Source organism: Chlamydotis macqueenii, chromosome 5, assembly GCF_036417535.1.
Source record: "Chlamydotis macqueenii isolate bChlMac1 chromosome 5, bChlMac1.mat, whole genome shotgun sequence".
Lineage (NCBI taxonomy): Eukaryota > Metazoa > Chordata > Aves > Otidiformes > Otididae > Chlamydotis > Chlamydotis macqueenii.
This window is the reverse complement of record NC_141560.1, coordinates 38,563,085-38,579,121: the sequence shown is the minus strand read 5'-3', so window position 1 is coordinate 38,579,121 and position 16,037 is coordinate 38,563,085. Positions and strand designations below refer to the sequence as shown.

The 16,037-nt window shown below is 42.3% G+C and overlaps 1 protein-coding gene across 5 annotated transcripts in view; it reads right to left on the bottom strand.

Annotated features, from left to right (window-relative positions):
* Positions 1-16,037, bottom strand: part of SMOC1 (SPARC related modular calcium binding 1) — a 133,215-nt gene that overhangs the window by 65,906 nt on the left and 51,272 nt on the right. For all 5 annotated transcript variants that reach the window (XM_086749466.1, XM_086749467.1, XM_086749470.1 and 2 more), the window contains exons 3-5: positions 15,681-15,793; positions 5,189-5,288; positions 2,980-3,027 (exon numbers count right to left, since the gene is read on the bottom strand). In XM_086749466.1, coding sequence (XP_086605592.1) covers positions 2,980-3,027; positions 5,189-5,288; positions 15,681-15,793 — 261 coding nt within the window. The remainder of the gene's footprint in view (positions 1-2,979; positions 3,028-5,188; positions 5,289-15,680; positions 15,794-16,037) is intronic.

Here is a 16,037-nt window from a genome sequence, read left to right as displayed (position 1 = left end):
CTCAGATCAAACAAATTAATACATCCTATTTTAAAGTTTTAAGTTTGGTGCCAATTTAGTTTGATTTAAATTACCTTACAGGGCAAATTGTATGAGTAACTGGCATCATACACAACGTAAACATGGGCAACCAGAGCACGGGATTTAAAAATAAATTATTTCTTGCCAACATGCTTGCCTGTTCTTTACAGAAGGCTCCAGAGAACCACTGCTGGAACCACATGCCAAGCCACATGACCATAATAAGCATTTAATTTTCTTTTCATCAGTAGTGAGAGTCTGTGAGTGGAATCGCATGTTACCTCATCTTCTGGTGACTCCATCATACCTACCAACCCCTAGAAATTAGGTCTAACAGGATGAAAAAGAGTACAAAACATTTGGAGAAAGAGTTAGTACTGATAACCAGCCCTTTTCTCCTTTTAACATTAATTTGTCTGTTCTAAAGGAGAGCTAATATGCTAGTAAAGTCTTTATTACCCAACAGCGTAAGTCTACCCATCTGCACTGTTTCTAAGGCAGAGCAGCCTCCATCACAAAAAAAAAAAAAATTTGCCCTGAAGACTTGAAAGGCACCAGCATAACACAGAGTTTATTAGCTCCATATTTTACATTCCTGTATGAATGGGACAAAAGAAATCACTTTTTAAAGTCTTAGCTATTTCTTTTCCTCCTGAGAGTGCCTATTCTGTGCCAGATAATGCTCTTTGACTCAAAGACCCTCATCCAGGCATGAAGAGAGGAGTCTGCTGTGCACTGGGAAAAGTCCAAAAGCTTCCAAGTCAGATGGCAGATGCCCAAAGCAGTGTCAGAAGAATCCAAGATGTGCCTCTATGACAGAAAGGATATCACTGACCCAATTCCTCCTGGATCCCTCCTCCTCTTGCAAAGTGCAATCTTTGCAGAAAGAGTCTGAACACTCAGCTAGAACAGACGGTTATATGCACGCTGGCCAGTCACCAGTCTTCAGAGAAGCCAGACCTCCAGCAACCATCTTGCTTCAAGGAAGCCAGGCTGTCCTTGGTTCCAACTTCCTTACAACAGAACCTGATATTGGAATTTTGAATCAAGGTTACTTAAGCCAAGAAAAACACTGATAAGAAAACCAAATTCATTTTTACATTAGGCATTCATCACTAGCCAAAAAAGTAATGCTAAGTCCATCAAATTTTAAATCAAATATTTCAGCTTCTAAAACCCCTCTTGATTTTAAAAGACCTATTTAGTAATTGCTCACAAGTATTTTTTCTAATGTGATGGAGAAAGGCCAATGTGACTTGTGGGGGGGGCTTCCAACAGATATCAACAAATTCAGAATTGGAGGGGACAAAGCTGACATGATTGCTTGAAGCATACTGGCCCAAAAGGGAATATTTTCCTCTTCTTGACAGCTACTGCATGTTTCTGCAGACAAGTGACCAAGTGTACCATTCTTGAAACAGGATGCCACAGGCAGCACCAAGGAAAAATCAATTTATATTACAAATTTTAGATCATTCATTCCATTTACAGTTCTCTTTTTCGCATGTTCCCACCTCTGAGTTAATAAAGGGAGTGCAGCAGGAAAAACAAGTTCAGATGTTTTCCCCTTTTGCTACTGTTTCTTATGAAATGAAATGTCAGCTGCTTCCAATTCTACAACAGACCAGGACTACTCCGATAGGAAGCCAACAAACAACCCCCACTCAAAAATAACACAGATTTCAAGAGCTACTCGATTTGCTTGTACTTCAGGCTAGACTAGCAAAGATTGCACTAACAAAATAACAATGCGTTCAGGTGCCAATTATACATTAACATGTAATTGCAGGTTAACAGAGACATAGCCTCAACTAAAATAAGAAGCAGGCTTCAGCATTCAGTCTTAATTAAGTAGTTTTCCTTGCATCTTTCTTCTCTCTACCTTTTCCTAAGCTACTATACACAACCAATAGACTGGAGAGCAGATATGTCCAAAATGCATCACTGCTCTGAACATAGCAATCTATAATTCCTGTTAAGTGTTTTCAGGACAGGATTGACAGTCCCAGCATGGAATATTTTCTTCAAATGAAAGCACTGGCATGAAGGTAGGCATTTTCCGGCGTTTTGAAGCATCAGGAATAATTCATTGATAGAGTTAGCAGTAAAAATCTTGCTTCAGATATCAAAACAGGAAGTTCTCCCAGGAAACAGCCTTCATCCTCACTAGCAGGAATGAGGATGCATTCAGTACTGTTTTCCTGTAGTTAGGAGACAAACTCAAAAAGTTGACTCTGAATGGGAGGGTAGAGAGTAGAAGGGTTGAAAATCAGCATGTGGAAAAGGTCCACAGACAAACTTGACTGTTCAATGTGTACTTCAGTGCTCAGCCCTCCCCAAACTATTTATTGAAATGCAGGCAAATCAGAGGACACAGAAGGACTATGAACACACACAAGAGAAGGAGAACAAAGATACATCTAGTGCCTTGCTCAGGCAAGGCAAGAACTGAAGAAAGGAGTGTAAAGAAGGAAGAGGGTTTAATCCAGTGCTGCTCCAGTTGGACAGAGGGTTTTACGTTCTGTTAACAAACACCTTTCAATGCACATAAAGCCACAACCATGACATGACATAGGCACTCCTGATACCCAGTATACTAGTCATATTGATAGCCATCCTAAATCTCTAGGGATTTTACTGAGAAATACTCAGTAGTTCACTTCAAGGTGAACAAGCAGAGGTTATTCTGTGCCAGCTGTCCCTTTGGGAAGCTCTGTGTTTATGGGCTACACCTCAGCTGAGGAGCACAGAGCAGAGCACACCATTTTCTACCTCACAGACTGGTGCACGAACAGACTATCATCTGATTCCTCCTACTGAAGGGAGAGGTCTTTTAAAGGCACATAAGCCTCCCCATGCACCAGCTGGTTAGGAACTCAGGTTCTGAGTTATTTCAAGGGACTTGGCTGGGCAGCTGCTATTACACAACAAATTGCTGAAGCATAGGACTCCACTCACCTTTCCTTCCCGAATTACCCTGGCTCGATGGTTTATCAGTTACAGAACCTAACGGCGAGGAAAAAGAAAAAAGATAACTATTTAGATGCTGCATGATCACACAGAACATGTAATATCATATTAATACAGTCAATATCTCAACCCATAAAGTGTCAGTTTTACTTGCCAACTGCTCAGTTTAGGAGTTAGAGAGCCTGCGGCTTCAACCAGCTGGGATAGCATAAGGAACTGCTACACATTAAGGTGTTAATCAGGATGAGGGTAAACAAGAAATCTTTAATAGCTGGATCCAGTGATTTGAAAGACCTCAACAAAGCAGTGTGCTAGTAAGAAACCTGGAATAAATCCAAGGGCAAGAAGGGAAGATCAATAAGAGTCACTTCTTTCATTTGCAAATGTCAGGAAGGACAAATAAAAAACAGGTGGGGAGAGTGTGCAGGGAATGCAAGGGGCAGTACTCTAAAGGAAAGGGATTAGGCAGGACAATTTGCAGAAAATGGATTTAAACCAACCCCTGAACATCCTCAGCTGTTTGAAAAAGGGGCACTGAATAAGATCCAGCATGTATATGAATAGAACCCATCTTGGGCTTTTTAATATAATGTGAAGATTTAAGTTATATATAACTACACTCGTTTCTGTGGTTTGCTTTAGTGCTTCACCACACAGTTTTTCACTAAAACTTCAACTGATAAAAGTTTTTTGAACAAATCCATTATGAAAGTGAATAAAAATCTATGAAAATATGTATTTTTAATAGCTTTATTCCCAGGAAATTGGTTCTTCCATGCACCATTACTAGACAGTCTCAGTGAACTGAAACTGATCCTTCAGAAAACATGGATCAACAGTCAGCTTCAAAGGAGGCAGCTCTGACAGGCCCAAGAGTCTGGTCAAGACAAACTCTAAACAAACTCTATCACCCAGGCATTTTCACTTGCAGATCATCACAGGTCTACTGGTGAATTACAAGTAGGAAGCATATACCCAATATTAGCCATCATAGGCCTAACATCTGTGTGTCCTACAACACACCACAACTTTACTTTCCTGGTAACACAATTTTATAAACAGCTCAAGACTAAATGAAGACACATCAGCAAAATTCTAAAATATGCCCTACCAAAGCCATACACTGTGAGTGGTGGAAGAAAGTCACATTCTAAGGTTTAAGGCAAATTCCTGAAAGATTTTACCTTACACAAAACCAGGATATTAATCTTATTTTCTTTCCACACCTCTGTGAAACACCAAGCACCCCCTCGAGCTACATTGACTTACTGGTTCCCAGAGAGCCACCATGTTTGCATATTCCCACAAAATACCCTACAGCTAAGAGGACACTGAATAAGGTGAGGATTAAAAAAAACCTAAGAGTTTGACCGCTGTTGTGTTCATATCTAAAGAGCAAACACTGCAGAGCCATATAAGAAAATCTAGACTCCAGTCTCATCTCATCTGAGCCATGGGCTGCTATATTGAATGATGGAGATTAAAAACATCACTGTTTTAAGTACAGAGAAGTATGGATTTGGGCCCAGTAAACCAGGGGGCATCAGAGCAGTGTCAGGCCAAGAGTCAGAAGTATGTCACTTAACAAACCCATGAGTAACAGCCTGGCTCTGGACCTCCTTCTTGTGAGCTGTGGTGCCAGCCCAGTGCTGTCCAGCCCCATGACACAAACATGGGGATCCTGGAACTGAGCAACATGATCAGAAGACCCAAATCCATTATAACAGCAGGACCTCAGATTTAGGGGCTAGTAGTCAACAACTGCCAGTTTCTCACAGAACCACCTTAACAGGCTTTTAAGTCTAGAGTCAGTCTGCAGGCACAATGACACCATGGTCCACTCAATGCAGCCTGAAAAATCACTTCTTTAAAATACATCTCATGGAAAAAAGTTAGCCCATCTGTTACAGGAATCTCTGGTTTTGGCTACCACAGGCTGTTACCTTAGCGGTTTTTCTCAGTGAGACTTGCAGGAGTGTCTGTACCCTTACAGCAAGGTGGACATGTCGCAGTCCAAGCTCCCTTGCAAGTTACAAATGCCAACAAGCATTTGGAGATCGAAGCACAACTGCAGTGTTAAATCAGGTAACCTGGACAAGTCACCTGAAAAAAAAATTAAGTGCTCTGAACGGGATGCATTCTCCCCAACCCCCTTTGGTTCTCAAATCAGTATTTGTTGAAGCCACTCCCACAGTACCTGAACATACAGGAGTTTTGTTCTGTACAGAAGAGCCGCTAATAGGCTTGCCATCAGGTGTCACACACCAGCAGTATCCAGTGTAGGTATGGCACTGCACCTGTTTAATAAAACAAAGAGCAGGCATTTCATTTTTCACTCTATCACCCACCACTTATTATAATCCAGCATGTTAGTCGAAGTCCCAACCCAGGCGCATCAAACACATGCTTCAGAGCGAGAAAGTCACACAGAAGAGTAACTTTGATATCATTACCTTTTCCTTCTCCCCTCACATCCCTCCCCAAAGAAAGTTTATTTATCCTACTCCAACTCCTTTAACTGCAATTCAGGAGGCAAAAGAAGTTACTAGTAGTCAGCTGAGAACACTTCATTTTGGGGATGCAGCAGTTATGTCTCAGCTCATTCCACCCTCTGCCAAGTCCCATTTACTATTTACCATTAAACAGTTGTCCCACTGCATCCCAGATGGGATGTGGAAAGGCCACCCTCGCCCAATTCCTCAGCCGCTGCTTGAGAACAGCATCTGTGGGCATTTTGAGAGCATTTTGTTCAGTAAACATGGCTGGAAAAAAGCAACACTGACTTATGTTAACCTTTTCCAGATAGATTTAAGCTCTCTCTCCTGCTACTATGTCAGCCTAGGGAGTAGGAGCAAGATCCAACATGCTTGCGCTTCACGTATTGACAAGGACTTAAGAACTTTTGATGAAGACTAATGAGCAAAAAGGTACACAGCATAAGATCCATCCTGTTTAGCTTTAAAGTTCTGCTTCTGAACTGAACATGTAGAGTCACCCAGTTCCTTCCTTCACCACAGAAGGACACCAGAACAGTTAGTTCAGATGTGAACCTCTAAAGTGAGAATAGATAAATACTGATATAGCATACTGGTCTTAGTAACACCTATGCAGATATTAATTCAGTGGCACTATAGTTTCATCCAGCTTAAAAAAAAAAAGCAATTACAGCCTTGCCTCAGCTTTCAGAGTGGTCAGCATATGGATTAAATTCAGGATGCCTTTGACTTCCCTTGAGACAAAAGTAAATCATCATCATACAGGCATCTCTAAATAGCAACAGGTTCTAAAACCCCTTCTAGCAAACACTTTCAGTTGTGGCTGAGCATGCACATCAGTACTTCCAGCATCTTGAAATGGTATAGAAATGCCTACATTACTACAAGCTATAGATTGCTCCAACACGTTTCTGGGAAGAGCCTTTTTATTTTACTTGTAAATTTAATTCTGCCCATTCTTTCTTTTTCCAAATAAGTTAATAAAAATCACATAATGGTTTGGGTTGGAAGACACCTTAAAGATCATTTAGTTCCAACCTCCCAGCCCTGAGTAGGGAGACCCTTCACTAGACCATGTTGCTCAAAGCCCAATCCAACCTGGCCTTGAACACTTCCAGAGATGGGGCATCCACAACTTCTCTGGGCAACCTGTTCCAGCACCTCACCACCTTCACAGTAAAGAATTTCTCCCTTATATTTAACCTAAGCCTACTCTCGTCCAGTTTAAAACCATTACCCCTTGACCTATCACTACATGTCCTTGCCAGAAGTCCCTCTCCATCTTTCTTGTGGGCCTCTTTTAGGTACTGAAGATTACTATAAGGTCTCCCTGGAGCCTTCTTTTCTCCAGGCTGAACAGCCCCAACCCTCTCAGTCTGTCATCATAGGAGAGGTGCTCCAGCCCTCTCATCTTTGTGGCCTTCCTCTGGACTCGCTCAGACAGGTCCACGTCCTTCTTATGTTGGGGGCTCCAGAACTGGACGCAGTACTCCAGGTGCGGTCCCATGAGAGTAGAGCAGCAGAATCACCTCCTTCAACCTGCTAGCCACACTTTTGATGCGGCCCAGGATGCAGTTGGCCTTCTGGGCCGCAAGCATGCATTGCCGGCTCATGTTGAGCTTCTTATCCACCAGTACTGCCAAGTCCCTCTCCTCAGGCTTGCTCTCAATCCATTCTCCACTCAGCCTGCATTTGTGCTTGGGATTTTCCCCGACTCACATGCAGGTCCTTGTACTTGGCCTTGTTGAACTTCATGAGGTTCTCACTGGCCCACCTCTCAAGCCTGTTAAGGTCCCTCTGGATGGCATCCCTTCCCTCCACCATGTTGACCACACCACACAGCTTGGTGTCAAACTTGTGCTCAATCCCACTGCCCATGTCGCCGACGAAGATGTTAAACAGGACTGATCCCAATATCGAGCCCTGAGGAACACCACTCGTCAGTGATCTCCACTTGGACACAGAGCTGCTGATCACAACTCCTTGAGTGCAACCATCCAGCCAATTCTTTATCCACTGAGTGGTCCCTTCACCAAATCCATGTCTCTCCACTTCAGAGACAAGGATGTCATGCAGGACAGTGTCAAATTCTTTGCACAAGTTCAGGTAGACTATGTCAGTTGCCCTTCCCTTAACCACCAATCCTGTAACCTCACTGTTCACTGAAGCTGACTTCCCATTCCAGTCCTCTCCACACAGAAGATAAGAGTGATGGGGTGTTTGCACCATTCCCTTCATTAGAGATCTTTCAGAGCTAAACCAGCCAATCCCCCTTGCTGACAGCTGGCTCTGATTCCCTAAGGTAGCAGAGACTGTTCAGAGACTTAATGACAGTCTTTTTAAAAGGCTTTGAGTACCACATAAAATACGATCTAAGAGCAATTATAACATGGTACCACGTGTTTATCTTGGGTTTTACTAAAGTGCAAATCAATATTTTGCCTCAAGCAAATTCACTGTCACTGCTCTCTGCAGACTTTCATTTTTATTCTCTCAATATATCACAAAATTGCTTGCAAATTGCTCAAAAGCACTATGAATATAATTAGCAATAATCAAGTTGCAAAATATTTCTTATTGCTTAGTCTAATCAATTGCATATTCAAAACAAGTGTGATGGAACTGCTTGGGTTTCTGTGTTTAGAGTTTATCTTTGCTGATCACACACACATTATTGCATTACCAACAGCACAAGGAGCTTTCTTCACATTTAAGCATTAATTGTAAAAATCTTACACAGATATGAAGCCAAATTCCAGGACAGAGTCTTGAATTCCATGTTACACTACAGAAAAAAAAAATCCCATGTACTCAGCATTTAAAGAATTCAAGTGTTGGCGACTTGATAGTCCTTTAGCCAAGCCTTCAGAAAATAAAGTACATGGCAAAGGAGTCCAAAAAATGTATTGACATAAATTTAGGATAGATGCATTAACTAAGAGCATGTTATGCAACTCATCTCAATGGAGAGCTACTGATTACATACACTCATTTATGCAAGGCAAGTGCATTACATTCATAAAAGCAAAGTAATTTCATAAATAACTAAATAGCCTGGTTTTATTTAGTGGGGGAGGGGCTATGGTGGCAGCTTCTGTAGGAAACTGCTAGAAGTTGCTCCCCTTTGTTCAGTGGACTTGGCTGGGCCTAGGGCGGACCCACTGCTGGCCAAGGCCGAGCCAATTGGTAGCAGAATGTTCCGTGATAACGCCTCTGCGATAATGTACTTAAAAGGGAAAACAAAAAAAAAAAAAAAAAAAAGGAAGAGATTATGTGAAGAAGCTGGAGCAGGGGCAGAGAGGGGGAGGCGTAAGCCTTGTGGTATTCCATGACCCCTTCTTCCTCTTGCCTCCATTAAGAAAAAGAAAGCAATCTCAGATTGACAGCACTTTCACAACAACCACATTTTCTACTGCAGCACCAAAGGATTTTCCTACTACAGATAATAGCAGCAATGAAATCTGTCTTTATCCTAAAGGCCAGACAACTACCCATGAAGAACGGACATTTCCAAAACCTCAAAAAACACTGCAGTTGGCTTTCCTGGATGTCTTCATGTTGAGAGATGCTACCTTTCACCTTGATATCTGACCAGATATCAGCGTATTTCGGTGTTGTAACAGTGGCCTACAGTCTAGAGTTTTCAGCTTAAAGGCTGGGTTAAAAATACTGGTGTACTTTTTATCGGTCACAGTTGACAAAGGAGGATCAAGAGGTTGTTTCCAAAAAATAAACTGAAAATGAGAGAGAAATTGCATGCACATATATGAAGGACAAAGCAGTAATTCTGCTATGGCTGAAACCATTCTCTGTAGAGTTACAGAAAGTTTGCTGTAAGAGGTTTGAGAAGCGCCTTGGACAAGCACCAGGCTGAGCACAGGAACAGCAAGACTCAGACTAGCCTTTCACTGCTTGTTCAGATGAAGAGTTTGGTAACCAATTCCTATCCTATCTTAGATCAAACATTGCCTGGCTCCCTTCACAACAGAGGGCAGAGAGAAGGAAAGAAAAATATCCCTTCTGCATTCAAAGCAATACTTCTACGAGAGAAGAAAAAGCATACCCAGTTTTTGAATGGCACTGCTGAGGGTGAGGGCAGGCAGCAGAGCTACTGCCCACGCTCACAGCACAAGGCAAGGCTCCAAACCCTGGCTGCACCTAGGTGCTCCTTGTGAACATCATAAAAACAGCTACACGGTTCCAAACCAGCATGTCATCTGGTCTGACCCAGAGGGCAGAAGCCAGTGTCACACAGAAATTCTTCAATCAAGCCTTTCCTTTCTTTGAGCCATTGAGGCTCATTTAGAAAGCCCTCTGAGCCCAAGTTAGCAGCACACAATCAACACAGTGGCCTGATGGCTATTTATCATAACTCTAAGCAGCGATACCTTTGTTCTGGTTTAAATGTCTTGCTGTACTGTTTAGACCCTGGATCTTGTCCTACTTTCTGCTAGATTAAGACTCAGTTGACTATTGTCAGAAGCCTGCCTTGACGCCTTTACAGACAATTTTTGGGAGCTAGGAATCAGTGTGCATCTTAAGTTTGAGCTTCTTTGGGACTGTAACCCCTTAAATCACTCTTGTCACTTATTCTGTTAACTACTCATATTTAATTCTTCCCAATGTTGTGCAGACAAGTATTCTCACCAGGGCTTTATGCAACAGCCACCTCCCTCAAGTCTATGCACCATTCAAGAAATGCTTGCTCCACAGGAATTTCACTATTCCTACAACCAGGGAAAGAAGTGATTTGTGGCAAAAGAATCTTAGCCATGGTCAAGGGCATTCCCAACACACACTCTGGCACAGATACCATTTTTAGCTCCCCAAGAGAGGCTCTCTGCTCCTGACACAGAATGTGACCCTTTAAAGTAAAGAATGATCTTACATTGTTGCTTTCCTTAATGATTTCTTCTTTCAAAGAAATGCTGTATATAATCAAAGTTGCTAGCTCCTTACCCATCCATGGGTTATCTTTAGCTCAATATACAAACAAGAAACACAATGAGAGCTGCATGAGGAAAGCAAGTGTGTAAATAGCAGACAAATATGCAGAGTGGTACTCAAGAGCTCCAGCTACCGTCTTCCATAGAAGGGATGTCTCTTATTAAAAAAAAAGCCAGAACCAACTACTAATTAAAGCCCAGATTCTTTATGAAGAAAGAGTTTCTTTAATCTAGCAAGACAGACTGTGTTCTTTCTTCCTGGAAGGAGAGGTTAAGTCCTTGAGAGCTTAGTACTGCTAGAGTATGAGCACTGAATAATGGAATAATAGACAGCATCCAGGGAATGCGGGACATGTCTACACAGTGCCCCGCAGCACTGTGCCGCATTAAGGAATGAGTTTAATTCTGCCCAGCATCATGCTATACCGGCCGGTGCAGAGGAACAGACTTTGATCACGAGGTCGCACTGAAGGCTGAAAGAGGGGGTTCCCCTCTTCTTTGCAAAGAGGTCTGTTTGTGGGATGTAGGAGAAAGCAGTACTTTGTACACACATTAGCACAGAGCAGAATGAAACTATTGCTATGGACTGTAATATAAATCACTCTTTCCAAACAAACTTGTATTACCAGATGTGGATGCGCTCCGGAAGCTGATAACAGAAAACTGCTCTGGCAAACTCAGCCCAGTCACTGATCCCATAATAAGAAAACAGGTTTGACAGACACACTTGCTTTAAGAGAAGTCTCAGCGCTGCATCATAACAGCACCAGCAGCTGCAGTTTTGAGAGTCCTGAAGTCGAAGAAACTCTGCAAGGAGACTTGCTCTCAGCCACTTATTTGCAGACTTACAAGGAAAAGAAACCACAGCTATAGACAGTGGAAGGTGGTGGCAAATAGTAAGACACACCACAAGAAGCCCCACAACAGTACACTCCCGAAGCAGGGTTAACATTATTCATGTTCATATTAATCTGTTTGAAACAGATCTCGTTTAAAACCTCAGCAACCTTTTCTAAAAAACTGCTTGGGGGAAAACTATGAAGAATGCAAGTCTCCCTCAGCCCATGGCAACAAGCCCAATGGCACTAGGCAGCAAAAGAAAGTGTGCAGATTACCAAATAGAGCCTCTTGTTTATGAAGAACAGATCACAGCAGGTTAAGTGCAGCACGGAAAGAGAATGGCATTTATGCAAAATACAGCATAACATCAAAAAGGAGAGAGCAAGTCTTGGGAACAGAAACAGGTTTTAGTCATGTCCAATTTTGCACAACAGTACGTGACCTCAGTTATAAAATTAATCAAATTACTCATATCAAACAAACATTCTTATGTTGTGAATAACTCAAATTTTATCTGCTTGCTTATATTACTGTGGGCTAAGTGCAGAGAGATTTTGTTACGGGAAGTAACATTCCCCACAGACTGAAATATAAAGAAATAGCAATTCCAGAGCAATTCATCAGATCTGCTCCCATTTACAGTCATCCCATCGTGCCTGCAATGCCACCACCTCTTCCATGCTGCAAATCCATGCCATATTTTTAGATATGTAAGCAGTGCTAAAAAGGGATTTGATAAGATCTTTGCAATACGCAGACTCCCAGAATAAGGGAAGCAGCAGACACGGTGGGTAGAACCAGTTACGAAAACCAGTGAATTGACAGGTGCCTGCCCCTCTTCATGTGAATACACAAACCCCATTGTAACTAGCCATGCCTAGGAAAACTGGCCATCCGAGCAACAGAATTGGTGGCAACACTTCTTTTCCATCTAGATTTTACAGACAATGAAAAGACAGATCATACAAGTGTTTAAGGCACACAAGATATCTCTCAAACATAGGGTTTAAATGCAAGCCAAACCAAGGTCTTTGCCTTCAGGCCCTCCTCCCTTTCACCCTTGTTACTATATCTAACTGTTGGGTCTCAGAGCCAGTTGTCCTGCAGGGAAGCAGGAGGAGATAAGGCGAGCATCCCTCTGCAGCCACTGCCTCCATGCAGCACATGCTGCCAGTCAAAAAACAGCAGGGTAGCAATGTTCCACAGCCCCATCCTGTTTGGGGTGGATCCAGCCCCAAATTCAGTTTTGTACTGTGTACAATTCCAGGGGCTGGAAAGGGCAGACTTGAACTGCTTTCAGAGGAACAGCCTACAGTCTCACTTAGTGCTTGCTTTCAGTGTTTACCCACAATCACTGCAATTTAGTCTCTAGCCAAGATGATGATAAACCACAACAGCAACAGTTCTATCTGGATAAGACCAAGCAGGTTCTGTGAACACACAGTTACAACTACCAAAACGCAGCTCCCAAACAGTACCATTCATGTTTTTCATTCCTGCAAAACCTTCAAGAATTTCCAACAATTAGACAAAAACTCAGATCTTTTTAAGTCTGATAGCAAGGTCTGCCTGAACGCCTACTGTGTATGCAACAACAAAAAGGCTCAGCACAAGACCCACATCTTGAGTGAGTGCTATAACAATTAAGACATTTGATATTCTAAATACATGCATGCATCTGTTATTGGAGGAATATTTTGGGTAGAAAAATTCTGATCAGAGGAGAAACAGTTACATAGAATGGGGAAGTTGTTGAAAAAATTTCGCTAGCCAACTCTACATATAGGGTATACTCTGAAACGTATGCACGTGCTTAGATTCTTGTTGGGATGGGGATTCAACATTGAAGAGCATGGTAGGTATTTCTCCTAGAAACTTTGTTGAGAGACGCTGCTCTGTTCTGGACTTCTCAACTGAGATGTTGGAGTTTGAATGGAGCAACTCTCTAGGTACTTAACCAGAACAAACTAATCACAGTTCAGAGCTGACTTCAGCAAGTTCTCAGGGATTTCAAGAACTGGCCTACACAGCTTCCCTGCAGAGCAGAACCTGGGGGTGCCAATTCTCTGCACAAGAGATGCAGTAACCAAACCACCTCCACTAGATGAGATCTATTCATGAGCTGCTGGAAACAAAAAAAAAAAAACAAAAAAAAACAAAAAAAAAACAAAAAAACCACAACATTTATAGACTGTTCACCAGAATTCTAGTTTTTATGCATCCTTTTAAAATGAAAGTTTAATTAATTTGGACCAGAAGCTAAAGGAAATATTTGTCTCAAATGCAGGTTGAAACCAGCTAGCTTCCTCGAACATTGTTTTTCATACACATCTTATGCAGGGACAACGACCTTAAATGCTGCAATATAAATGATGAAGCTAGTTACTGAGGTATGTGGAATGCGGAGTATTTTTACAGTCCAAGGAATGATACAAATTTCAGTTAGTTCCAGCTACAAAGGTATCAGAGGCTTCCTTCATCATGCCAGGTAAAACAAAAGCATTTTAGTGTTCACAGATAGGACTGAACAGAGGAAGAATGTGAAATATCACTTGGCTGCCAGCTGAAGACACACAATTTTCATAAGCAGTTTCATGCTGCTCCTCCACTGGCAACCCACACTGACCCAGGAATGTGCAGAAAAGAGGCCCAGCAACTGCTCTGCCATCCAGACACCAGTATCAGCCTTCCAAATAAACCTGCCTGAAACAAAGCTTTAATCAACTGCTCTCTCAGTCCAGCTTATTAAGATAAAGTTTCACCTGCATCCCCTACTTTACTCACCAAGAGGTTGATGGACAGCTGACAGCGACATTGGAAATTCAGCTTTCCTTCCCCCTTTTTTTAACCATAAAGTTTAATATGGAACACTTAGTTGGCCCACTCTGCTAGGTTGTGTAAGTATTCCCCTTCAGTGCCAACATAACCTAAGCAGCTGTACACAAGACCAAATTTCAACAACTGAGAGTGTAGTTAGACTGCAAGAAACTGCAGCCACCTTCTCTTAACCCCACCTTCCCAAAATGGTCCACGCTGTCCACAAATATGATGCTGCTCTAAAGTAGGATACGAATTGGCAAGATGGATAAAACTTTTCCCACTTCACCACTAAAATAAAAAAATCAAAACACCCCACACATATCAGATAGTGAGAGGGTGAGGTTGAAGGGGGGAATAAAAATTTTTGGTGGGTTATCACAAAAAAAAAATCTTTCCTCTCCTTTTCCCCCAGGCATCACAAATTGTTTGAACCAACCCCAAAAGTTTGTCTCTCTCATCTTTTTGAAGCCAATATTGTTTTTATTTTGGAAATTTTTTTACCTTCCAAAGATTTTGCAAACACTGACTAACGAATCCTAACATTTTTTTAAGGCACAAGATCTCTAGAGCAGTGCTAGACATAGGGAAGTTAAGGCAAAAAAAAAAGTTGTGTGATTTACTTAAGTTCACAAAGTAGAGGTCATCAGGGTTGCAGGATTTTGGCTTTTGAGATGCATGCCAAACTGAGCAGACAGCATACCCCTCCTACAGTGGGGAACTCCACAAGCCACTTTTAACACTCAGTTCAGTTAGCACCAGGACACTACTCATTATGGTATTAAACCAAGTATCACTCTTCATTTCTACCCTGCCTCACCAAACTACTTTCTCTCAAAAAATCTCCTTCATGAGGGCTTTCTTTTCGCCATAACTACCTTCAACTTTTCTGGAATTCTGTAGGACCTCTCCCTATCCAACTGTTTCTGAAGGCTGCTCAGTGACCAGGACTGACTATCCATTTTTCAGATATTAACAGCCAAACAAGCCATGAGCCTCCTTTGCTACCTATGCCTGAGATAATTGCTTCCCAAAAGAAGGAGCATTATGAAACAGTTTACAATCCCTGCACACCGTTTAGTTCCACCAAGTGAACAGTAAAGAATCAAAAATCAAAACACAGCAGTCGCATCACCTCTGCCAGACCCCCAAACCACAACAGGGCATAGAAGAGAAAACAGGAGTCTGTCACTAACAAGTGCCCTGCAGAGGGAAGAAACTCAATAGACCACTCTTTTTTGCTGGGATAGATGAAGCACAACTAATAGCAGAAGCAGCTTGGTTCCTCCTTTTCTGTGTGAGCCACAGATCTTTGCAACTCATCTCCAGGGAAAAATTTACTTCCTCACAACTTGTTTTTGTTTCTGTGCTATGCTGGAGGTGGACGCCATGACATATGTGTATTTTAAGCCATGGTCACCAAAACCAAGCTTACAGTTTGTGAAACAAGTCCCCAGCTTCCAACACTTTCACCTGAGTAACTGAGTAAGAGTGTGCACCCATGCTGCTGTCATCACTTGGCTCATGCCTTAACAGTGAATCTCCTGCAGCCACTGGGAGCCTGGCTGAAGGAAGTAAATAGAAGTTTTACCTGCGTGAATGATCCATCCTCATTGCATTCTGGGATGAAGACTGCTTCCTGGGGCTTCTTTGCCTGTTCCAGTGCTTGAGCTCTCTCTAATAGACACTTGCTTTGGCCAGCATCTACAAAGAGATAAACAAAACTCACTGAGATTGCAAACACCTTTTGGCCTCTTTAAAAGCTACCAGATGCACCATGCGTCTGGGGGGGGAGGGGGGGGGCTGGGGGGTGGAGAACCAAGCATACAAGTATAAGGCATCAAGGACCATTACCTGCACATTAACAAGGCAGCTGTGGAGTTAGCACTCATGATCCCAAAGACAAATATGAACCTAGACAATTAAACTACAAGCCAGTCAACGAAGA